General features: G+C 41.2%; 1 protein-coding gene across 26 annotated transcripts in view; it reads right to left on the bottom strand.

Moving 5' to 3' along the window:
• The window catches only part of TRDN (triadin), a 630,780-nt gene extending 610,869 nt beyond the window's left edge, over positions 1-19,911 (bottom strand). For 22 of the 26 annotated variants that reach the window (XM_066606567.1, XM_066606610.1, XM_066606533.1 and 19 more), the window contains exon 1: positions 19,532-19,908. In XM_066606567.1, the coding sequence (XP_066462664.1) occupies positions 19,532-19,553 (22 nt within the window). In that variant the 5' untranslated portion in view covers positions 19,554-19,908. Of the gene's footprint in view, positions 1-19,531 lie in introns of all 26 variants that reach the window. The other 4 variants (XM_066606673.1, XM_066606691.1, XM_066606682.1 and 1 more) reach the window with 2 other exon arrangements.
• Between the last annotated feature and the right edge of the window lie 5,523 nt (positions 19,912-25,434).

The raw sequence follows: 25,434 nt of genomic DNA on the forward strand, positions 1-25,434 counted from the left end.
ATATACTACAGTATGTAACACCTTGGATAGAAGCTTTATGCTTATTAAACTTTGTTAAGCTCGAAGAAATAATTAATAAGAGCACCTAATTAAATACAGTTCCAAGTAAAGTAACAGTGAAAGTGACAGTCACCACCATAATGATAATCTTTTAAAATAACACCTTAGTCTAACATATTAAACTTAGAACAAGCAACAAAAATAAGGTTTGAAGAAGTTTGGCACACAAGCTCTAAACATTCCACACAGTCCATTCATGAAGCTGTAAGGATTTGCCACCTGTTTTAGCTTTTTCCCACTGCCAAATGCAGGATAAGATACAGACCAAAATAAAAGGCCTTGCATCAGCCATATGTCTACCAAGGCTGCAAAATCATTATGCCATCACAACATGTTATGTGCTATTGGATTTTTAGAAACCATGTAAAACTGGAAAAAAAAACATCTATGGAATAGATGTCAAATTTGAACAACAATATTTCTACATTTAAAGGGAATCTGTCACCAGCATTATGGATTTTAAATTGGCCCGATAGCTTTCCCTGCCATGACACATAACCTACACATATTTTAATTACAATGAGCATGTATACAATTTTTGCAAAAACTCAATTTTAATATCTCCTGCCACGTATGTAAATTGGCCCATCTTGAGTTACAAAGGCAGGCCACCTAAACCCGGAGTTAAGCCATCTGCACTTTTGTCATGCCCCTCCACCGCTTTGGAGCGAATGGGTCACTCACAGCTGTCTTTTTTTCTTGTGCATATTACACGCGTGAAAAAAAATGCAGCATGTCCTGTGGTGGTGCACAGTTCGCACCAGTATAGGAATTTAACATACGCAGTATGCATTTCCTGTGTACTGCGTATTGTGCGCATAAGTAATGTATGCGTAATACGCATGCCACATACATCCATGTGAGTGAGCCCTTAGACTGATTACTGCTTCGTGTTTATATGACATTTTATCCAAGACATGAACACTGTATTAGGCCGCCTACACACGGTCGGGTGGGATGCCGCATGCGGGATACCGGAGCCGAATCCAACCCTGTGCCTGGCCAGTAACCCCAGCGTACCCGTCCACCATCTTGTAATCTGTGCTGTGGACACGCTGCCAGGAAAAAAAGGCGCACTGTGCAGTACAGATTACGTTGTGCCATTTCCGCAATGATAATTTCGGAAAGGTCGAGGGGCAGACGGTTTCCGTTGACTTCAATGGAAGCCATCTGAACACAAGCTGCACAGCACGCTGGGCTTTTCCCTCCGCGAGAGGAAAAGCGCAATCGATTTCCACTCATGTAGAGGAAATCGTGTTTTGCCGCAGCATGCCATGGGCAGCATTTGCTGCAGAATCCGGAGGCAGACGCCCACTGTGGATTCCAGAGTGCAAATCCGTCCATGTGCAGGCGGCCTTAGAAGGAGTTTTCTACCACTTGATTTTTAGAAGTCCTTGTGAGTCTCTTTCAAAATATTTAATTATTTAGCTTTTTTCTCTTTTTGAGTTCTTCAGTTATTTGAAACATTGTCTGCAGCTGCATATTAACAGCTTTTAGAAAATTGTGATATACCAGTGATAATTTCTAATACTGGACAGCCAATAAGCAAGTGTTCCATGATATGATACAACCATCCTATATGAGCGACGGATCATGGAATTGGGGAATTTTCAGTTTTGAAATTGATAGGGATAAATTCCAGTAGTCAGATTTACCAATCATTGAAAGGCATTAGAGTATGCTATTAGGCCAGAAACACCATCTTTTGTCCTTAAGGAGAGCACCTAGACTGAGTGAGGAGACTCAAAAGGCCATTCATGCTCCTCTGGATAGTATGCAGAACAGGACTGCTTCACACGGGCGACATGGGATCACCGTGAGAAAATCGGAGCGATATCGCATCGCTGGTCCATGCGATACTGCATCACTGGTCTATGCATTATCGCTACGTCTTCTCGCGGCAATACCGTGGTTTTGTAGTGCTACAAAGTCACTTGTGCTGCTACAAAGTCGCATTTACTGTGCGACTTTGTAGCATGATATGTGAGGATTTTGTTGGTGGGGGGTTGAAATATAAGCCCTACCCTGAAAATAAGCTGTAGCTCAAGAGAAAAATAAGTATACATCACCTCTCCTGCGCTCTCCGGGACGCCGCTGCAGCTTTTTCTCGGTCCCTGGCACTGTTTATCTTCACCATCTTCTGGCTGGGTATTTAAAAATCCCCGCCTCCTGGAAGCGCTGGCTGAGATTGGCTGACGCTTATTCAATCACAGCCAGCAGTGGATGAATGGCTCTGATTGGTTCAGTCACAGCCATTCATCGAGCACTGTCTGTAATCGTCAGCTAATGTCAGCCAGTGCTTCCAAGAGATGAGGATTTTTCAATCCCTGGCCAGAAGATAATGAAGAGAAGCAGTGCTGGGACCCAGGGAGGGAAAAGCTTTGGCGGCGGCGGAGAGTGCTTATAAGGTGATGTATGTGTTGTTTTTTGTTTTTTTTCTGCAGCCAGGACTTAGGTTAGGCTTTGACAGAAGGATTTCCTACTGTCAAAGTTGCATCGCACCGCATGCAAAACGCGTTTTCATGTGATACGATGCAACAGAGGGGAAGGCTGCATAGGGAAACATGGGTTACAAAACCTCACGAGTCACAGGCATATCACTGGACCCACAAGGTTTTTGTGTCGGGTTGTTGCATGCTACAAAACATTGCATGTGTGAAGCAACCCATAGGAAAGCAATGGCTTCCTATACATGCGATTTGTAGCATAGTCGCAACGTGACAAAATCGCGCAACTTTGTCCCCCATATGAAGGAGGACTAAGGAAGATGGAACAATACCCCCACAGTGCCTCCTATTGGAAAGCAGCATTCCTTGAAGACTCACGTCACTGGCCTCTCTCTAGCAAAGACAGAATCCTGTTGCAAACTGATGAGGGCAAACACCCCAAAACAGCTGTCTGTGTATGGATTTTGGCTTTGCTTTCAATTCCTGGTAATTGTTACAAGGCTTGTATAAAGAGTCTAACACTGACTTGAAGGAATGCTGCCTTCCAATAGGTAGCACTGTGGAGGTATTATTCCATCTGCCTTATTTGTATGCTATTAGATTATTTATGTGAAAAAAATTGCTATGGATCCAAAAAAAGAACTGAAAATTAGGAAAAATGCTATAAATATAATGCACTGTCCTTTTGCTAGCTAACACCTATTGCATCCGTGGCAGCCTTTTGCTAAACAAAAGTGGCAAAAACTGCTAGGAAAGAGATTTCCAGCATTTTTCATTATTATCTTTAAACAGTTCACACTCACACCTATTAAAGGGTTCACACTAGAGATGATTTCGCAATCGAGCACCGCGATTTTCGAGTACTTCACTACTCAGGTGAAAAGTACTCGGGGGCGCTGTGGGTGAGCGGGGGGTTGCAGAGGGGAGTGGGGGGGAGAGGGAGAGGGAGAGGGAGAGAGAGAGCTCCCACCTGTTCCGCGCTGCTACCCCCCGCTCCACCACGCCACGCCACGCCTCCCGGTGACCCCCGAATCTTTTCACCCGAGTACTGAAGTACTCGAAAATCGCGGTGCTCGATTGCAAAATCGGCCTTACCGAGTACGTTCGCTCATCTCTAGTTCACACCTATTAAATTAGTTTTCAGTTTGCTCTAATCATGTGGATGCCTAAGGCTATGTATGAGGTGGATTTACAGTGGATCTTCTTCAATGGGTTTGGCTGAGAGGAACTGTCTGAGGTTTGGGTTTGTAACGGGTTTAGCAAAGTTCTACCTGAAATAAGGTGGAACTGGTTCTGTTTGCTAAGCAGGAACAGTGACCCTATGTTACTAACTTAAAAAAATAATTCATATCAACAACCATTATAATTGTAATAGTGTATACAGTCAGTTATCTCAAACAGTTAAACAGTGTTGACATACAGTAGCAGCACACAATTGAATTTTATTGGACTTGGCACCTAAATACTTTTAAAGATTCCAGGAAACAGTACATATGCAAGTCCTCAAATGCACAAGAACTTGGAATGAGTGACATTTCACTTTCATTAAATAGTATGGTAGATTTAAGCATTAAATCTGTTGTCATCATTGCAGGAAGAATTACTAATATATTGAAATATTGAATAAGACAGAAAGGGCTTTGGATAAACTCACTATCACAGTGTGCGATTACTTTTTTTGTAATTTTGCTTGGATTAGACACCTGTCTGTTGTATATCTTAAATGTGTTTATTCCTGACCGAATAATGCAAATATACATCATGCAGTCACCGAGCCAGCTCGGCAAGAATCAGCTGCAGGCAACAGCCGTGATTAGAGCTAACTAGTTAAATGCTGTGAGCAATGTGGAACATGGCATATATGGAGTTGGCATGAGGAGTGCCTCTCTATTCCCTATCGGCCCCCTCGTGATGCAGAGGCCGCAGGTATTATTGTATCTTGACGCCACCGTAAGCTAGGGTTGTGACAGGCCTTCCTGTAACACCTGTAACATGGAAACATGTATAGCTAATAATGTAAGTCTAACTGCATAAACCACCCCTCACCCTAACCCTTCAGCACAGGCTACACTCACTGCAGACGCTGTTAGGACCTTCAAGGACGTTTAGCAATCCGCCAATCGGGAGCTGGGGGTGTGACAAGGGCATTCCTCCATTGAAGGGCTGTCACATCCCTAGCTTATGGTGGCATCAAGATACAAGAATATCAAGGCCCCATAGGTTTCCATGAATAATTGCTTTAATAGATACCTATTAAGCCCTGTGTATACAATTACATATACCGTGTTTCCCCAAAAATAAGACACTGTCTTATATTAATTTTTGCCCCAAAAGGGGCACATGGTCTTATTTTTTGGGGGGCGGGGCTTATACTCACCCTGTCAGCGGTGATTTGCAAATCACAAATTATACAAGCTGAACAGAGCATCCAGCACAGGTCTGCTCCAAGGAACAGCTGTAGAGCTACCAAAAAAAGCAGGAGAAAGCACAAAAGTTTGGTACCGTGTTAGCCAGTAGAGCAAAATGTGATTGTTCACAGCAAGAGAAGCCAAGTAATCTTGTAGATATGATCCCTTTAACGACTAACAAAAATACATGATTTTATAGTGAGCTCTCGAGACTATGCAGGGTTCTTCCTCAGGCTTAAATGGAATAGATCCGAATATATATATATATATATATATATATATATATATATCAAAGCAAAGAGATGGTGTGATTAATTTGCATTTAAAACAATATCAGAACAGAATGAGGAGTAACTTAATTAGTCCACTGATAGGCGTTCAACAGTTTTATGGTCTCTGAATTTGTGCTTGAGGGTTACCAGGCCAGTGTGTTATCTCTGCTCCAGTTTTCTCATATTCTCCACTGATGCAAGAAACTCCCTCCAAGGTTAATTCCAGTTTTGGCAGTGTCAAAGGTTGTTATAAATTTGTACTCCCAAATTCTCCTGTGACATTGGGATTTAAAATTGCCTTTTAAAATGATAAATTTCATATTTTCTACAAGATTACTTGGTTTCTCTTACTGAGAACAATCACAGAAGCAGGAGAAGAACAGCTGCACCATCACCAGCAGAAACAGCACCTTGAGGATAGAGTGTACTCATCGTGGAAACATAGGGGGTGTAGCTCAGTATTTTTGGGTGGAATTAGGAGGAGGAGACATAGTGAATGTAGGAGAGGGAGAGCAGCAGCAATAACACCACCACTAGCAACAACACAGTGTTGTCTTTGATATAAATCTATGCTCAGTCATATGTGAGTAAAAACTCTAACTAATCAGTGGAATCTGCCATGCGGGTGCAGGAGTCAGGTGAAACCCATAAATGGTTCATTCTTATAAACGTCAGGCGATCCACATTGTTGTGGACAGGCAGTTGTGTCTGTCGGTTATCACACCCCAAGCTTTGCTGAACACACTTTCTGAGAGTACTCTCGCAGCAGGCCAGGCAAGCACCTCTAAGGCATGTTGTGCAAGCTCCAGCCACTTGTCCAGCTTAGACACCCAGGAGTCAAAGAGGCAAATGCCATGTCTGAGTACATCCACATAGGAGCTCACATACTCTTCGAACATAATGCATAACTGGTGCCTGTGACTGTGCTGTTTCTACAGGTTGCAACAGGCTAAAAAAACAATGCTATATCTCTGTTAGAGGTGTGGCATAGTTGTTTGCCATGAGCTGCAGAGCTGTGATCCATTGTACATGCATCTCCCACTCCTGGCTCTAAAGCCTGCAGCCCAGTCATCAATTGCAGAGGAGAGGCCTGAGGTAGGCATGCTAATGTCCCTATACAATACTGCCTCTCTGTGCTCAGAGGCTGCTGCATGAACGGGAGGGAAATGGAGAAGAGGCAGCTACAGCAGCAGAAGAGGGAGCAGGATGAGACTGACTCTTTGCCCCCTGGCCCAGCTGGGCTCTCCAGGTGGGCGGTGGGAGTTAATCTGGATGGTCATATACATTGTGTTGAGGCTGTTTATGCTCTTTCCACATTTTAAACACTTACAGCAGATCTTACAGATGACCACCTTTTTTGTCATCACCTGCTGTTTAAAAGAATGCACAAGTACTGTGAACATGTTAAACCACACAGAAGCACAAAGTATTTGCAAAAAGGTACAGCTTCATCCAGAGACTTGACTAAATTTAAAAAGTCTTATCTTTATTTCATAAATATATTAAAAGAATGCCAGTGGTGTGGCTAGCTCTCAACATGTCTGTCTGCAAGATCTGAGCACTCCACTATAGAGATGGCTATTTACTAAACTCCTGAGCTCATCCAAATACAGCATACCTCTAACTGCTGGGAGAACAACCACCACTTCAGTTTGGGACTGCCTGTTGACCATGGAGAGTGTAATCTGTCTTCAGCCCACCAGTGTGCTCCAGCTGTCTGCCAGTGAGGCTGCATTGTAGACTGGCTCTGGAGCCTAAGGCCGTCTGAAGACGGCTGGGTCGGATCCGGCTGCGAGAATTCTCGCAGCGGGACTCGACCCGAGAGCCTGCAGAGAGCAGCGCGTACTTACCCGCTCCCGCAGCTCTGGCTCTTTGATGTGGCGGCTGGTGGGCAGCCGGCGCATGCGCAGAGCGGAGCCGGCGGCCAGTAAGTGACGTTTCTGTATGGGGCTCTGCGAGCCCCGCACAGAAATAGAGCATGTCGCGAATTGTTTGCTGTGCGGGATTTCGCACAGACAAACTGCGTCCGTCTGCTTAGGATTGCGTATTGTAATGCAATCCTATGTAGGCGTGTACGAGCGGACATTCTGCGGGGAATCCCACCACGGAATTTCCGCCCGTCTGCAGGAGGCCTAAGGGAAATAGAAGTGCTGTAGGAACCCTCCCACATTGTAGGCTGTAGCACACTTGCTGGACCCACAGTTCAGTTCAAAGGGATGAGTGTTGTGGCAATGCTGGGGTTAATCCACTGAGCAGCCCCAAGAATTCTATTGCCTCCTCTCCGAGGAAGCAGAGTGCTCTTGCTGACAACCTACCTGGCTCTGATACAGGCGAGCACAGACTGATTGTGTTTAACATTATCAGTGGTCACTGTCTGAATGGGCTGCTGTTAGTAGCTGAACCCGGTAGCAGGATTTATACGCAGATACTTTTGGTCATTTCATAATTCTTGTCTGTGAGATTAATGGTGCCCCTTTTCACTTTACTGAATGTATATTTCCCATATAAGTGGCAAGTTAAATTCTTTTATTCACGTTTTGAAAGAAACTACTAAGATACAAAAAGGCACTTTGATAATTGGGGGGGACTACCGAGAACCAGGCTTTCAGCCGCGTAGACAGCTGGGTACAAGATGGTAGCGGTTTACAGTGGCTCTACCATCTCCTTTACCAAAGGCTGAAGCCCAGTCCAGTCATTAGCAAGGGAGATAAGATTTTAACAGACTGGATTACTACAGTTCAGTCTTGGATTATTGTCGTGACGCTAGTGTCCTTGAATAAGTGATAAATTGCTAAAACCTCATCATTTTCTTCTTGGGTACCTTGGATGGAATATTTGGCTATAAACCCCCCATAACATACACATTACCTACATTGTTCTTTTTTCAGAGATGTGTTGCTTGTGCCGGGCACATATGCTATGGGAGACAATATGGTCTGTTTCGATCTGTTCAACCCCTGCTTCTGTTTTCCTTTCTGCGCTGCTCAGTGATGGTGAACACTTTACTACTCCTATTATCTCTACTGTTTATCCATTATCAATTTGTACACATGCAATTATTTTAAGTGTACGACCTCTTTAACACCCATTGTTCCGATATTGTCGTATGTTTACCGAGTCTTTGTTTTAGATCTGGGCTGTTACCTCTCAAGTTTGTTTAGTTATGTTAATCCTTTTAAAATAATTTCAATAAAGAAATAATTGCCATTCTTATATCTGATCAATCTAATTTGATTGCTTTTGATTACGTGGTTCTTATTAAGGCCCCCTGCACATGGGCGGAAATTCCACTACAGGATTTCCTGCAGATTTTCCCCCCGTGCACGCTGCCATAGGATTGCATTACATAATGCAATCCTATGCAGACAGCCGCGATTTGTCCGCGTGAAAACTTGCGTGGTAAACAAATTGCGGCATGTCCTATTTCTGTGCGGGCCTTGCTCTGCGCATGTGCTGGCTGGGCGGCAGTGGGCATTTAGCAGAACGGAGAAGATGCCAGGAGGAGGTGAGCGCCGGGTCACTGCAGAGGCACGGGACGCATCCCGTTGCCAGAATTCTCACAGCTGGATCCGACCTGGCCGTCTGCAGGAGGCCTATCACATATATGATGGCAGAGGTTTAATATTTGTTTATTTGCATATCTATGGGTGGTTTATGTCACTGTGTTATATGGCATACATAGCAAAATATGTGTCACTGATCATTGGCTCAGCATTCATATGGTATTAGGGTTTGCTTTCTCTTTTATTTTTATGCTCATTCATGTATTCGTTTCCATTCCATATTTGTTATTCTTCTGTAATATGAGTGCCTACAGCTATGCTACTTGGGATATAATATTTGTATTTGCTTTTGACTGAAGTTATAACATCTATACATTTGATTGTTTATATGGTCCACCATGACGTGTAATCACGTGAAAACTAATTATGCCATGTGCCTGTAATTGATGATTTTAAATACAATGTAATGGCTTCATTTCTGTGCTACAACTTAGGCTGAATGCGCATGGGCGGAAATTCCGTCTTGAGATTTCACGCGGAATTTTCGCCGTTGCACACTGCCATAGGATTGCATTGATTTATGCAATCCTATACAGACAGCTGTGATTTTGATTGCGGAAAGCTCGTGCGATAACAAAATCGCAGCATGTCCTATTTCAGTGTGAGCTTCGCGCCCGCTCTGCACTGTGCATGTGCAGCAGTGCGCCTGCCAGCACATGCTTAGAGCACAGCGAAGATGCAGGACAAGTAAGCCATGGGTTACTACAGGGGCACAGGTCGCATCCTACTATGAGAATCTTGCAGTCAGAATCCGACCCAGTCGTATTCATTCACCCTTAGGGTGTGGGTGTGTACCAGAAACTCGCACAAGCATCAGCGTGTGGATATGGATTTTCACATTTTGTTAAGCCTTTGGATGAAGCTGGACCTCTTTGCAAATAATTTTTCCCTTCACCCCACAAGTAGCTACGTGACACCTGCAAATAATTTGTATTGGCCGGACATATGACTTTGAACAAAGTCTGAGCCCGCTGACACACACGCTGTTTCCCTGTTTGGGATTTTTTGTTTCCCTGTTTTATTTTATATTTACAAAAACACACCATCACCTACTATGCTTCAAGTCCAAGACAGCACAATATGTGAGAACATAAGACCAAAGAGTATACATTATAGATTCTGGACTGTCCCTGTTTTGCACAGCATAACTTACTTCCCCTCACCCAACAGGTAGCTGCGAAACACCTGCAAATGCTTTGTATTAGCCAGACTTGCAAAAATGTATATGTGGACAAACAGAGAAATGCAGTATTTTCCACGCCAAAGTGTAGCTTGTCTGTCTGCTCTGATGCTTTATACGCTGACATAAGCAGAAATATATGCTTTGCAGACAACTCGTTCCTAAGTACAGAGTATGCTTTGTATAGACATAAAACGATCATGCAGCTTCATTCTCTGGTACCTCCACTGCAACCCACTTTATTTTCTGTGCTGGTATACAGTTTTCACACCAATAGCAATATATCCTCTACACAATATTTTTCTCTGGGTGCAAACTACATTTTGTATAGGTATATAAACGTTATGCAGCTTCTCTGTCCTGTGCTCAGATGCAAATTGTCCGCTGGTAATACAGTGCCTATGTTATATGTGGCTTGGTCATGTGATGCAAAAATCCGACTGAAATGCTGCCCTTATGTAAGTTGGCGGACACATTTGCTGACATCAGCAAAGCACTCTGCCTGCTGATTGACTGCATGCTGCCCTCTTATGGAAAATTCAATTTTCTTTCAATTTTCACCAAAAGTATTTCAGATTCACCCGATTCAATATAGCTAAAATTGTGGCAATTGTACCGCCAGGCCGATCATTAGGAGCAATGCTTATAACAAGCTCAAATCTACTAGTGGGACTAAAGAAATGTAAAGAAAAAAGTGTATTAAGGTCAAAAAATATTAAAACTTCAAACAACCCTCCTTTCCCCAAAAAATCTAAACAATAAGAAAAACCATAGTTGTTATTCCCGAGGCAATAAAAGACCAAACTATTAAAATCCGTCCAGCACAAAAAACTCTATAAAATATGAATAAACAAAACCAGAAATATGGTTTTTGGACCACCTCATCATCCAAGAAAACTAAAGAAAAAGTTATCAAAAACTTGTGTGTTCCCCAAAATAGTACCAATAAAAACTACAGCTCACACTGCAAGAGATAAGTCCGTACAAATCAGTGAAAAACATTAAAAGTTACAGGTTTCGGAATAATAAATAATTTTTCTTTTATGAAAAAATTTCTCTTATTTGTTAAAAGTAGTAAAACATAAATATATAATATATAAAGTTGGTATCGCGGTAATCGTACTGACTCACAGAGTAAAATGAACATGTAATTTTCACCAAACCATGAATGTTGTAAATGTTAAACTCGAAAAAATTGCCACATTTGCATTTGGTTTTCATTTCACTAAACTTAAAAATGTTTAAAAATTCCTGCATGCAGCTATGTTGAGAAAAACAAAAAAAAGTTATAATGAAACAGAAAAACTGAACAACCTCTGATCTGGAAAAGATTAAAGTCAGGCTCACCACAAATCATCTTAGCAATGCTTCTTACAGGGAAAGGGAATGCGAAAAGTAAAGGAGCTTACAAGTTCTATGACATTAGAATAAAAGCATTTACAGTATGAATTCCGCATATCTTCAGCAAAGAGTATATTCTGTGCAATCTAATAAGTGTTCCGGTAAATTGAGCAAATAAAAAGGAACACCAGCCACATGGATAATAATGGGCTGGGTTCACATCATGTATGTTTTCAAGACATATACAACTAACATGCCCATAGACTTAGAACATAGCTTCAATATCATTTATAGACTATAGGGATAACAGCTATATTAAAAAACGGTGCAGACAGGCTAAACATTTTAGTCTTTTCAATATGTCACCTTTGCATTATAAATACAGTTTCAGTCAAAATTATTAAACCTCCATTACAAATGAGGTGTATTTGCCAAGTTTACAATCTTTCAGCTGCTTGCAAAAAACAAAAACAATTCAAATAGCTCATCTCAACTAGTAACATAGTATGTTAGGCCAAATAAAGACAATGTCCATCTAGTTCAGCCTGTTTCAACCTCCTTGTTGATCCAGAAGAAGGGAAAAAACACCAAGAGGCAGAAGCCAATTAGCCCTTTCGGGGGGAAAATTCCTTCCTGACTCCCTAATGGCAGTCAGACTAATCCCTGGATCAACCTTTGATAGTTCCTACCTGACTGTAAGACCCGAATCAACAACTCACTGGTCACCTAAAATTTATATCCTGTAATATCCTTCTAGTCCCCTCTTAAATTCCACTATGGATTTTGCCATCACCACCTCCTCAGGCAGAGAGTTCCACAGTCTCACTGCTCTTACAGTAAAGAACCCTTTTCTGTGTTGGTGATGAAACCTGCTTTCTTCTAGACATAGAGGATGCCTTCTTGTTACTGTTGCAGTCCTGGGTATAAACAGATCATGGGAGAGATCCCTGTATTGTCCCCTCATGTACTCATACATGGTTATTTGGTCATCCCTTAGCTGTCTTTTTTCCAGGGTAAATAATCCCAATTTTGATAGCCTCAAAAGTGGTTTCTCTAAATTCAACACTAAGTGCCTTTTTTATGACAACTTCAGTCTCTGAATTATTTAACCCCCTAAATAGATTTCCAAATAAGAGCGTGCATGGGCAAATCAGGTGTTGTTTCAAATGCACCTGATGACAATAATCAAGGGCCTAATTAATTGCATCAGGTGTGTTTGAGATAAAATACAGCAAATACCTCGACTGACTAGGGCTTTGCTCATTGTGATGTTTAATTGTATGCTAGAAATATGGTCAAGAGAATGGTGCAAAACGTTAAGAAAACAGATCATTGCATTGCATTACCAAGAAAAGGATACAAAAAGATAGTAAAGCCACTGAATGTTCCTAGAGATACACTTAGAAACTCATGAGGTTGAAACTTATATCACTTTTATTTGGGCTCACCAGTTTTTAAACGGCACAAAAATAATAATAGCAAAACATGTCATACCTCCACAGTTATAAATTCATTGTCATAGTCTGAAGTATTGACCATATAGCTGCAATTTATGCCAGTTTCTGGGGTAAATTATAAAATGTGTCTTTTACAAAAGTGTTGGGGCGGGGAAGAAAGTTAAAAAGTTGCAAAATTGGCCCTTGCACAAAATTTTGTCATTGTTACAAGGCTTGTATAAAAAGTCTGACTTTGGCATAAAGGAATGCTGCCTTCCAATAGGTGGTGCTGTAGAGGTTTTATTCCATCTCCCTTATTTGCATATTACCCAGAGGAGCATGCATGGCCATTTGAGTCTCCTCACTCACCGTCTAGGTGCTCTCCCTAAGGAGAAAAGATAGCATTTCTGACCCCCGCCTCAGGCCTCTCACTAGCAAAGCCAGACTGCTACTACACACTGATGAAAGGCAAAAACCCTGAAACAGCTGTCTGTACATGGAGTCTGGCTTTGCTTTTAATTCGCAGTTATTGTTACAAGGCTTGTATAAAAAGTCTGACTTTGGCTTGAAGAAATGCTGCCTTACAATAGGTGGCACTGTGGAGGTTTTATTTCATCTTCCTTATTTGTATAATGTTCCTATGATTATAGGAACTGTTTCCCACTTTTGTGGAGCTCTGTTCATACATATATATATTTTTTTTAAATCAAATTTTTATTAGATTTTGTAGTATATCTAGATTTACATCATGTAGAGACAGTAGGAGCCGAATGGCTTATAATTACAAATGCAAATTTTCACAACATTCTTATATAACCATAAAAACAGGAAGGTCTGCTCTGAACCTAATCACTATATCTAAAGCACTTAGCGGTCCTTTCAAAAAACCATTAAATTGAACTTGTGGAAACAACAGACAGGGGCAAGGGAGGATAAGGGGGGAGGGAGGATGGGTATTTGGGAAGGGGAGTGAATAATGGAAGGGAATAAGCTTCACCACTGTAGGGATGAATATGGAGTCTGATTTTAACAATTGCTTGGGGGGTTGGTCCCCGGGGTTGCCTTGTCCTCAGGCGAGGCGGGGGAGAGAAGTATGAGTCATGGGTCATGGGACAGAAGTCGAGGTATGGCATTCACGGGTAAGCGTTAGGCCTCCGAGGCGTTCGACTTCTTTTACCTCCGACTAATCGTCTCACAAGGATTCAAGCCATATTGAACTCGTCTCTCAGAGCTCTGTTCATATATTTAACATTTCTTTATTTAAATCCCTATTGGTATTTATATGTTCTCAGGATCTGTACTAGTTGTGGGTGGCTTTATTTTAATAAGAGGTACAATATACCATCTGTGATACAATTGTGTAATTTGTAATCATATGGTTTTGGTTATTATCTGAACGTTCATAAGTTCCTTATGCTGATCCTGTAGGGACTGTGGTACGATCTGCACTGTTTTTCTGTTTTATTATACATACTATATGAATCTGCTTGTGCCGGACTCTTCACTAAATTCATTTTTTCGTATACATGGGGGTTCCATTGGCATAATGACAGCTGTACCTATTTATTATGAGAACTGTCTCCCTTTTTCTTACTGAACCGCATAACAAGTACCTAATTTGTATAATTTGTTTTGATTCACCCATATGCAGCACTCTGGTATCCTCTTTATGCATGGTAGGAGATCCTTGCCATTTAAATGCCCCTTTTGCTATGCAACATAGGGGATAGGCGCATTCACATGATTGTTTTTGTATGTTGAACATACCATCCTTGATTGGTGTAGTGGTCTGTGGAGAATTAGTGCATGTGCAACATTTTATTATTTCTTACGAGATTTATGGGAACTTGCGCCATCTTTAGTATTTTACACCAGTATTATTTATATATGTCTCTATTTTAAAGTCATTTCCGTATGCCCAGATGGAGCATCACCAGGTGAGTGTTTCCTTTTTCATAGGTTTCCTTTGGGGTTATTTATTTGGTTTATTATTTATAGTACTCTTTTTGCGCAAGTTACCAGTTAACTTGGGGTAACCGCATTATTCAGCGATACAAGTGGGTTTCGGGACTCCTCCGGCGGGCAATAATATGGGGAAGGACTTTTCTTCTTATTAATTATGCATTTACCAGCTTAGAGCAAATCCTTATTAGGATCTTTGGTATATAGAGCTTCTATGTTTTGCTTCTGTTTTTAAATTGTGTTCAGTGATATTGCTGTATAGGAAAGAAGAAGCTACCACCAGCTTACACCAGGTGTGCAAAACTCTACAGTAACTGCAAAGGACCTGCAGAAAGAATGGGTGGCAGCAGACACTAGGGCTTCCATTAGCACATGCTAAATCCTGAGGGTCTTCATGCCAGAGTTTCAAGGCATACAGCTTTACTGACCCTAAGGCTTAATTGTCACGAGTGCATAAACAGCGCGTTTTTACAGACGACCGATATACGTGACCATCTGAGGCATTGGTTTCCAATGCATTTATTCACATGCGCGAATATACAGCACGTAAATACGTTGGACTGTCAAAAATGGACCATAGGCAACCAGAATACGGCCGGCGTATATATGGTGGCAAATAGATAGTTCTGCAACTATCTTTTGCCCGATATATGGTGGCGGCTCCCATAGACTGCTATGGGAGCTAGAAAAAAAAGGAAGGAGGAAGCATTTTAGCAGCGTCCAACGCTGTGAAAACCTTACTGGTGCCTCTATATAGGCATTGAAAGGTCTCCCAAGGATTTTTGCAGAGCAAGGGTTTTCCAGGATGCAACATATTGTTTCGCTTAAAACGTTGCTTCCGGTCGTGTGAATGGGCGAGAATACGCCGTACGGAATCGCGGAAAAACGGCTGCTCATGCAATTCTATGGCGCAGCCAAGAGAATGCAAAGACGCATACGCTCATGTGAAAGAGCCCTAAAGCAGAAGCATCAAAACCATAAAAATAAGCCACAGAAGCTCAGGATTCTGTTCTGTAGATTGATTAAATAAAACTAGAACTTTTCAGGCTTATGAATCAGCAATATGTCAGGAGGAAGAATGAAGCATATGCTGAAAAGAACAGACTGCCGATTCTAAAACAGGAAGTATGGCAGTGGCTTGGCTTTTTCAAACAGCTGAACGTTTGTAAATTTGTTAAATAAACCTAATTTATGATGAAGAAAAATCAGGCAACTGTTAAATAGAGAAGCCTTGCACAGGTGCAAGGTGCTAATGAACAACCACTCGCACACCTTTCTTATACTGAGGGGGGCAGCTGCTTAGCACTAAATCAGCACATAGACAAAGCATACCAAGGGTGTAAGGCCATAGTAAGGCCCCCTGTTCACGGCAGTTTATTTGCCGGCGGTAAACTGTCATCGAATCACGCTGGCCGACGATTCACATAGCATTGCTATGGAAAGTGCAGGCACGTGTTCACGAGCGGAGAATCATTGCGATTCTCTAGCAGGGAGAGACAGGGAGAGACAGAGTGGGGCTATGGGGTATTTCCTCATAGCAAGGAGGAGAGACGGAGCAGGGCTATGGGTTAATCCCCCATTGCTCCACTCTGTCTCCCGGCTATGGGGAATTTCATAGTCCCGTTCTCTCTTTCCCTGCTATGGGGACAAGAGAGGACCCCATAGGGATAGCCCGAGGGATATCCCTATAGAACAGAGAGGGGGGGCGGGGCTAGAGATTGGGGGTGGAGCAAAAGGGATTCTCACAGAGATTTCCCATAGCAAAACATAGAAGGGGCGGGGCTAGGGTGAATCCTTCTAGCCCTGCCCTCTACTCCCCTGTTCTTGGGGGAAGCCCTTGGGGAAAGCCTTGTAACTGCGTCCCCTCTCCCTGCTTTAGGTAAATCCCTTGGGGAGAGGGGGATTAAAGGAACCCTTGGGGCTTCACCTCATCCCCACGCTCTAACAGGAGTTTAGAGCAGGACATTTAAAATGTGCTTTTGGACAGCAGGTTTTAAATGCCGTGCTGTAAGCGCAGGAGTTTCCATTACCTGCTATTCCCATAGGTGTCAATGGAAACTCTTGCACAGCGTGCACCAAAGATAGCCAATGTTCTATCTTAGTTAGGTGTGCGCCATTTTGCGCTACTACATTCTCTCATGTTAGCGCTTCTATAGGAACCCATTGGTTCTTTTAGAAGTGCTCTTTTTGCGCACCCAAAAACAACGCTTGTCTGACCAAGCCCTTAGTATGTATCGCCATTGGGGCCTATTTACTATGCCTCAGACACCAAAATTCTGGTGTCCAAAATTCACAAAATTCTTTTAGGCTTTTAGGGCATTATTGCCATGCACTTTTCAAAACTTGGGCAGGGCCCATCGTTAGGGGACATGTCCGTATGTGGCCTGCCACATTTTCATAATTGCCTGTTAATACATTTGTTGCCCGTAGCTGGGCATAGGGTTCTATTATTTCAAATATTCTCTATAAAAGATACAAAGTGTTCTGTTAGAAAATCTCTTACATGAGTCTTATTTGTTAAAGCAGTTGTACAGAATTGGAAAAACATGGTTGTTTTCTTCCAAAAACAGTGCCAAGCCTGTCTCCCAGATGTATTTGGCATTGTAGTTCAGCACCATTCACTTCAATGGAGCTGAGCTGTAATAGCAGACACAACTCATGGACAGCGGTGGCTTTGTCTTTGTAAAAATGAAGCCATGTTTATCCAATCCTATGCAACCCATTTCAATTAAAAGGTGGTGTCTGGTTACAGGATAACATTTCATAAATAGCCCCAACTGGCTTAAAATAACAAATAGCGCTATACTCACCTGTCTTTCACAGGGCTCCAACAATGTTGCCCCTCCATTTGCCCAGTGATTGTTATGAAATATGAAATCAGTGAAAGTCACCTGACCGGTGCAGCCAATCCAAGGCTCTAAACTCGTAGCATCATGGCGCCCAGGTAGAGAGTGCTGATACTAGGAAAATGAACGTTGATGCTGCAGCCTCTGATTAGCTGCAGAAGTTACCTGATTTTCCCTAATATCACTGGTTGGATGACGAAGCAGCATCACTGGATCCCCATGGCTTGACCATGGATGAGTACAGCTCTGTTTGTTATTTTAAGCCAGTTTGAGCTATTGCTGAAATGTTGTCCAGTAACCAGACAATTACTTTAATTGCTAGGCATCTCAAAAATAAGACATACAGTAAAACCCAGGCTACACACCAACATTTCATTTGTTCTAATGTTTATCTTCCACAGTTTGGGGACTGACATAAAAAATATTGAGCTTAGAAAACACACACAGATAAGATGACCACTTCACTGGGTTGCACAACAGTTGCATTTGGCTGTCCCACCAAGGAATACATTTCATACGACTTTCAGTTGACTTTCAAGGGGAGAGAAAAGTTTCATGAAAGTTGGATCATTAACTTTTAGTCAATCTCAGGACAAAGAAAAACTGTCCTACTGAACAACATGTTTAATTAACAATAGACATATGCATTGTGTATTTTATTAGAGGAAGAGTAATGGCAGTAGACAGTACCACAGGACATAGATAGATAGATAGATAGATAGATAGATAGATAGATAGATAGATAGATAGATAGATAGATAGATAGATAGATAGATAGATATCAGATAGATAGATATCAGATAGACAGATAGATAGATAAATAGATAGATATGAGATAGATAGATAGATAGATAGATAGATAGATAGATATGAGATAGATAGATAGATAGATAGATAGATAGATAGATAGATAGATAGATAGATAAATAGATAGGTAGATAGGAGATAGATAGATAGATAGATAGATAGATAGATAGATAGATAGATAGATAGATAGATAGATAGATAGATAGATAGATAGGAGATAGATATGAGATAGATATGAGATAGATAGATAGATAGATAGATAGATAGATAGAAGATAGATAGATAGATAGAAGATAGATAGATAGATAGATAGATAGATAGATAGATAGATAGATAGGAGATAGATAGATAGGTAGGTAGGTAGATAGGAGATAGATAGATAGATAGATAGGAGATAGATAGATAGATAGATAGATAGATAGATAGATAGATAGGAGATAGATAGATAGATAGATATGAGATTTTTTAAATGTATACTCACACACAGACCCTACTTCAAATCAGACATAACATTTTAAATACACTGATTAGAAAGTACATCACTGTTAAGGATTTTGTTGTATGTATTTTATTGTTTATCTTTTCCATGTTTATATACAATATACTGTACATGTTTCCACCCACAAATGTGTAAAATGCAGTTTTTACATACTTTTATCTAAAATATGAATACAGTTCTCCTGTTTGCATTTTGAAATTTTAAGTAAGCCCCAAGTAATCAGGTAAGACTATATATTATTAATAACAGGTGTCCAAACACTAACTAACTGCAAGCAGGCAAATGCACATACTGTATTAAAAGAACTATTCAGTATTTAAATGGTTAAATGCAGAAGGAGCTGATGAGTCTAATAAATGTTGTTCTTGAGTCACATTAGAAGGTGGTCAGAGATTATCCTTAGCAGGCTTCAAATTTCAGGTTATTTTTAGAGGAGACGAGAGATTTTATTTTGAAGTATTTAAAAAAATGCAAAAATATAAAAAAAAACCCATAAAATTAAACATAAATTACTGTTAAAAAACTATATATATAAGTACATATAGATTGATAGATACCACAACAAACACAGATCAATAGAGCAAAAAGGTACAGAAAGTGCATGCATTGTCTCAAAGGATACATTTAATTATTGACATATTTAACATAACATTAACTTCATCATTGCAAATCAATACTAACTAATTGTATCTCACAAATGCTTGAATTACCTTCAGCTGTGCTTTCCGTCATAGCGATGATTAGACGTTAAGGAATCAATGGCAGTAACAGGTCATAAGTCTTCAGGTGTGGAGACGCGTTTTTTTTTTTGAGTTTTTGGGTAGGATTCTGTGTTTCGTAACTCAGTTCCTTCCTCTTTTATGCTGCCAGAAGCTAGATTATTATGCGTCCCACCTGAAGGCTAAAGGTAAGAAGTCCTAGTGTTTCCAGGTCACTACTTGAAAAGTTTCACAGTCCTTCTGAGGATCCCTAATAATATTAGGTGTTCAACTCTAAGAAGAACCTAAAATCTGAGACAGCAAAAAAAGCAAAGGAACTGATTAGAGCCAGTCAAGGCCCTGCAGCGAGTCTCATAATAACTGCACTTTGCAAGGGACAGGTCGCTGAGTGTCTTGTAACATTATCCATTAATGTTCAGGTTTATTCTTAGCACACTTGCTTTTGCATTCTTCTTGGCCTTATTTGGTCGAGGGTGGGTCCCATCTGTGTTGTCTGTCAAGTACTCATGTCATTCACTCCTTCACTGCTGGACATGCCAGCGAAGACCCTCTGTTCTGCCACACCTACAAAGCAAGTTATTCTTCACAATATGTTCTAACAGTGAACGACAAATACATTATGTTACCATGGCACTGTTTGCGCCCATTGTTTCCATAATACAATATAATGTTAGATACAAAACCATAAGGGGAACAACACAGATGTAGCAGATCTGAATTCATCATCAGCTGTCTATGTGCACTATGATAAGTCACTGAGTTAAAATATCTCCGTAGGTCTATCTGCATTCCATTCCTATGAAAATATACTGATAACTCATCATTATGTGTAAAATAAGAAAGTTAAGCCTGATTTGACAAAATGAGCTCCATTACATCTGTTCATACATATATAGATATGTCCTTGTTTAACTTTCCGCTTGACTTGACATATGTGTGGTGTCAGATAACCAGCTTTGAATAAAAACATGACTTTGCAATACTCTGTTAGGAGATGTGTATGCTATACTAGTTGATATACCTGGCTTCATCCGAGTTAATTTGGTACAGGTGTTTATCTGTTCGCACGGAAAATGTTATAAAGTCGCAGTTACTTCAGAGGAACCAAGAAATAAAATATGCATACACATAGAGGAGCATTAGATTCTCCTCAGACTGCATGTATGGATGTCCCTCTGCAGAATGTGCCACCCCTCGCACTCTCTTCATTTTGTATCCTTAAACGTAAAGCCCCTTTTTGTTCAAATTTACCCCCAGACAGTATATACACACAGAGGTCAGTTATATTCTCCTCAGTATATACACACAGAGGTGAGGTAGATTCTCCTCAGTATATACACAGAGGTGAGGTAGATTCTTCTCCGCATGTACACAGATGTGAAGTAGATTCTCCTCAGTATATGCACATAGAGGTCAGTTATATTGTTCTCAGTATATACACATAGAGGTGAGGTAGATTCTTCTCAGTATATACACATAGAGGGGAGGTAGATTCTACTCAGTATATGCACATAGAGGTCAGTTAGATTGTTCTCAGTATATACACATAGAGGTGAGGTAGATTCTCCTCAGTATACACACATAGAGGGGAGGTAGATTCTCCTCAGTATATACACATAGAGGTGAGGTGGATTTTCCTCAGTATATACATATAGACATGAGGTAGATTCTCCTCACTATATACACATAGAGGTGAGGTAGATTCTCCTCAGCATATAAACACAGAGGTCAGGTAGATTCTCCTCAGTATATGCACATAGAGGTGAGGTAGATTCTCCTCAGTATATGCACATAGAGGTGAGGTAGATTATCCTCAGTATATACACATAGAGATGAGGTAGATTCTTTTCAGTATATACACACAGAGAGGAGGTATATTCTCCTCAGTAAATACACATAGAGGTGAGGTACATTCTCCTCAGTATATACACATAGAGATTAAGCAAATTATCCTCAGTATACAAATTATTTCCGTAGGCTTTATGGTTTCTGAGAAAAGAACTTACTCATGTATTGTGGATTTTCATAGCTTTTCATACTTAGGATTGAATATTGAAGTTGTAATTCTTTTACTTTTCCTATTTATGGACGCGACAAATTTCACGTTTGTGCAGTACAGATGTGTGTTATTAGTTACATCGCATATAGGCCACTTACTTTCGCACTTAGAATTGAATAATCAAGTTGTCACTGCTTTAATTTTGCTATTTAGGATCAAAGCAATGGTTGTGCCAAATTTCACATTTGTATGACATCGGGAAGTTAGAGAATTAGATTAGGTAAATAACATAGGGGATTACTTACTTTTGCAATTAGAATTGAATAATCAAGTTGCAACCCTTTTACTTTATCTACTTATGACCTGTTGAATGCTTGTGCCAAATTTACCATTTGTGCGACAGCTGGAAGTTACATAACATAGAGTCTAACTTACTTTTGCACTTAGCATTGAATAATCACGTTGTTGCCCCTTTTACTCTTCCTATTTAGGACCAAAAGAATGGTCATGCCAAATTTCGTTCTTGTACGACACTGGGAAGTTAGAAAATTAGATTAAGTACCTTACATAGGGGTGCACTTACTTTTGCAATTAGATTAGCATTGAACAGTCGAGTTGTGACTAGATATGAGCAAGCATACTCAGATAAGTCCGTCTCGAGTAACTGCATACTTGTCTGAGCATATACTCGGGGGCGGCAGGTGGCGGGGGGGGGGAGCGGGGAGGAGAGTGATAGAGATCTCTCTCCCAGTCGCTTGCCGCCGCTCACCCCCGCCGCCCCTGAGCATATGCTCGGACAAGTATGCAGTTACTCAAGACAAGCGATGCTCGCTCGAGTAACTGACTTATCTGAGTATGCTCGCTCATCTCTAGTTGTGACCCCTTCACTTTTCCTATTTATGACCTAAAGAATGGTCGTGCCAAATGTTACACTTGTACGACACCGGGAAGTTACATTACATGGGGTGCACTTACTTTTGCAATTAGCATTGAATAGTTGAGTTGTGACCCCTTTACTTTTCCTATGTAGGGCCTAAAGAATGGTCATGCCAAATTTTACACTTGTACGACACTGGGAAGTTACATTACATAGGGGTGCACTTACTTTTGCAATTAGCATTAAATAATCGAGTTGTATCCCGTTCACTTTTCCTATTTAGGACTTAAAGAATGGTTGTGCCAAAAGTCATGTTTTTATGACAATGGAAAGTTGGAGAATTAGATTAGGTACATTACATAGGAGTGTGCTTACTTTTGCATTTAGCATTGAATAATCGAGTTGTGACCCCGTTACTTTTCCTATTTAGGACCTAAGGAATGGTTGTGCCAAATTTCATGTTTGTACGGCATCGGGAAGTTAGTGAATTAATGGTGAGTCAGTCAGTGAGTAAGTGAGTGAGTGAGTCAGTGAGAGCTTTTGCCTTTATGTATATAGATTTGTCTATGTATGGCCACCCAGTGGTTGTAATGTGCATTGCACCCTGTGGAGGGTTTAACTACAATGTTCTGATAATGTTTTGGAATTCTATTGTGCAAAGTTGGAATCCTTAACAAAAGATACAGAAATATTTTGAACATTGTGACAAGTCATGAATTTAGTATATCAGGCTGGTTTGGTGTGCAAATAAAAGCAATGTTAGCACTATACTGTAATCATTATATTGCTCACATAGCTTTGCTTTTCACACTGAACCACCATGTAATGTATAGGGCCATACCTTAATTGTGATTTGGCACATAGCAATACTTTTCAAATTTTAAGAGTCGAGGTCAGAGAGACTCTGAACAGGTGGACTGCAGAAAATTCTCATCTTATGATGTGCCCCAATATATGTCACTGTAATCATAAATAGTACCTATGACTGCATTCTAAGGTTGCTGTCACACGGCCACTTTTTACTGCGATTAGTGTGATGTTCTGAGTGCAGTGCTAATTACAGTGCAATGCTCCCATTGATTTCTAACGCAGCGATTTACGAGCGCTACCTGTTCTATTTTTCAGCATTTTCTCTGGTTTTTTAATGCAGGTCATCACCCATCACAATGATCAGTCGTGTTAAAAAGCGCTGTCAAACATTGTACCATGCGTTCAAAAACACCTCATAGGCTGCTCTTCACATTCCCCTCTTCTCTTAGATTTCTTCCCATGATCCCTCCTCTCATAAACTGCACCCCACAGTCTCCATTTACCTTATAGACTGCTCTTCATGCTCTCTTTCACCTTCACAGACAGCCTTCCTTGCCCCTTTCTTCCCTCACAGACTGCTCTCCATAACCCATTTCTCCCTCAGAAACTGCTCTTAATCGCCTCCTTTCTCTTTCAAAGATTGCTCCTTATGCCTCCCTCCTCTTTCAAAGACTGCTTTCCATTCCCCATTTCTTTCACAGACTGCTACCAGCACCCCTCCTTTCTCACAGAATTCTCCTCCTCATGTCTAAGAGTGGCTGAGGTTTGGTCGGTATCTATTAAGGAGATCCACCTAGCAATGTGGATTGCTTTGTGGTATAAGTGAAGATGTGGCAGACCAGTTCCTACCTGGGGTCTTTTCTGGACTAGGTAGGAAAAGGCTAGGAGGGCTTGTGTCTGTCTCAGACAAACTCTCTGAACAGTCTATGTTTCTCGGAGAAAAAGAAGCCAGGCACTTCTATTGGTACCATGTATAGGATGTAAATTATGGACGGCAGACTATAAGTGGAAATCAAGTTCTTCCTGCCCAACCAAGAAATAAGTGACATAGTAACATAGTAACATAGTATGTAAGGCTGAATGAAGACAATGTCCATCTAGTCCAGCCTGTCTATCCTCCTGTGTTGATCCAGAGGAAGGCAAAAAACCCCAAGGCCAGAAACCAATTAGCCCTTTTGGGGAAAAAATTCCTTCCCGACTCCCTAATGGCAATCAGACTGTTCCCTGGATCAACCCCTAATAGTTCCTACCTGCCTATATACCAGGATTGACACTTAACCTAATATTTATATCCTGTAATATCCTTCTTCTCCAGAAAGACATCAAGTCCCCTTTTAAACTCCTCTATGGATTTTGCCATCACCACTTCCTCCGGTAGAGAGTTCCACAGTCTAACTGCTCTTACAGTAAAGTGGGAGGTTAAATTGTTTGAGCTGGGTCTTTAATTTTTTAATCAGTGGAACGTAGTTTGCTTCATACAGGTGGGAGGGATTTAAAGTCAGGGATAAGTATTTAATGGCTGCGGGGGGCCATCTAAAAGCATATTCTTTTTTAAGGCTGGAGGTGATGTGGTCTGGTGCTAAAACATTGGGTACCTCAGATTGATCAAAATTAAAGGGGTTGTCCTGCGCCGAAACAGGTTTTTTTTTTTTTTGCATAGGCCCCCCGTTCAGCGCAGGACAAACCCAAGGGATGTGTTGAAATAAAAAAAAAAAATTTTACTTACCCGAATCCCCTCTCTGCAACTTCTTCCTTCTTTTCCTCCAAGATGGCCGCCGGGATCTTCACCCACGATGCACCGCAGGTCTTCTCCCATGGTGCACCGTGGGCTCTGTGCGGTCCATTGCCGATTCCAGCCTCCTGATTGGCTGGAATCGGCACACGTGATGGGGCGGAGCTACGCGATGACGCGTAGAAGGGGGCGGAGCCAGAACGCCGCTCGTGCCCGGACCGACCAGAAGGGAGAAGACCCTTCTGCGCAAGTGCGTCTAATCGGGCGATTAGACGCTGAAATTAGACGGCACCATGGAGACGGGGACGCCAGCGCAGGGAAGGTGAGTATATAACTTCTGTATGGCTCATATTTAATGCACGATATATATTACAAAGTGCATTAATATGGCCATACAGAAGTGTATAACCCCACTTGCTTTCGCGGGACAACCCCTTTAATTTTAAAATTGGAAAGACTGCTGAAGAGCTTGAATA

This window comes from Eleutherodactylus coqui, chromosome 1 (assembly GCF_035609145.1).
Source record: "Eleutherodactylus coqui strain aEleCoq1 chromosome 1, aEleCoq1.hap1, whole genome shotgun sequence".
Lineage (NCBI taxonomy): Eukaryota > Metazoa > Chordata > Amphibia > Anura > Eleutherodactylidae > Eleutherodactylus > Eleutherodactylus coqui.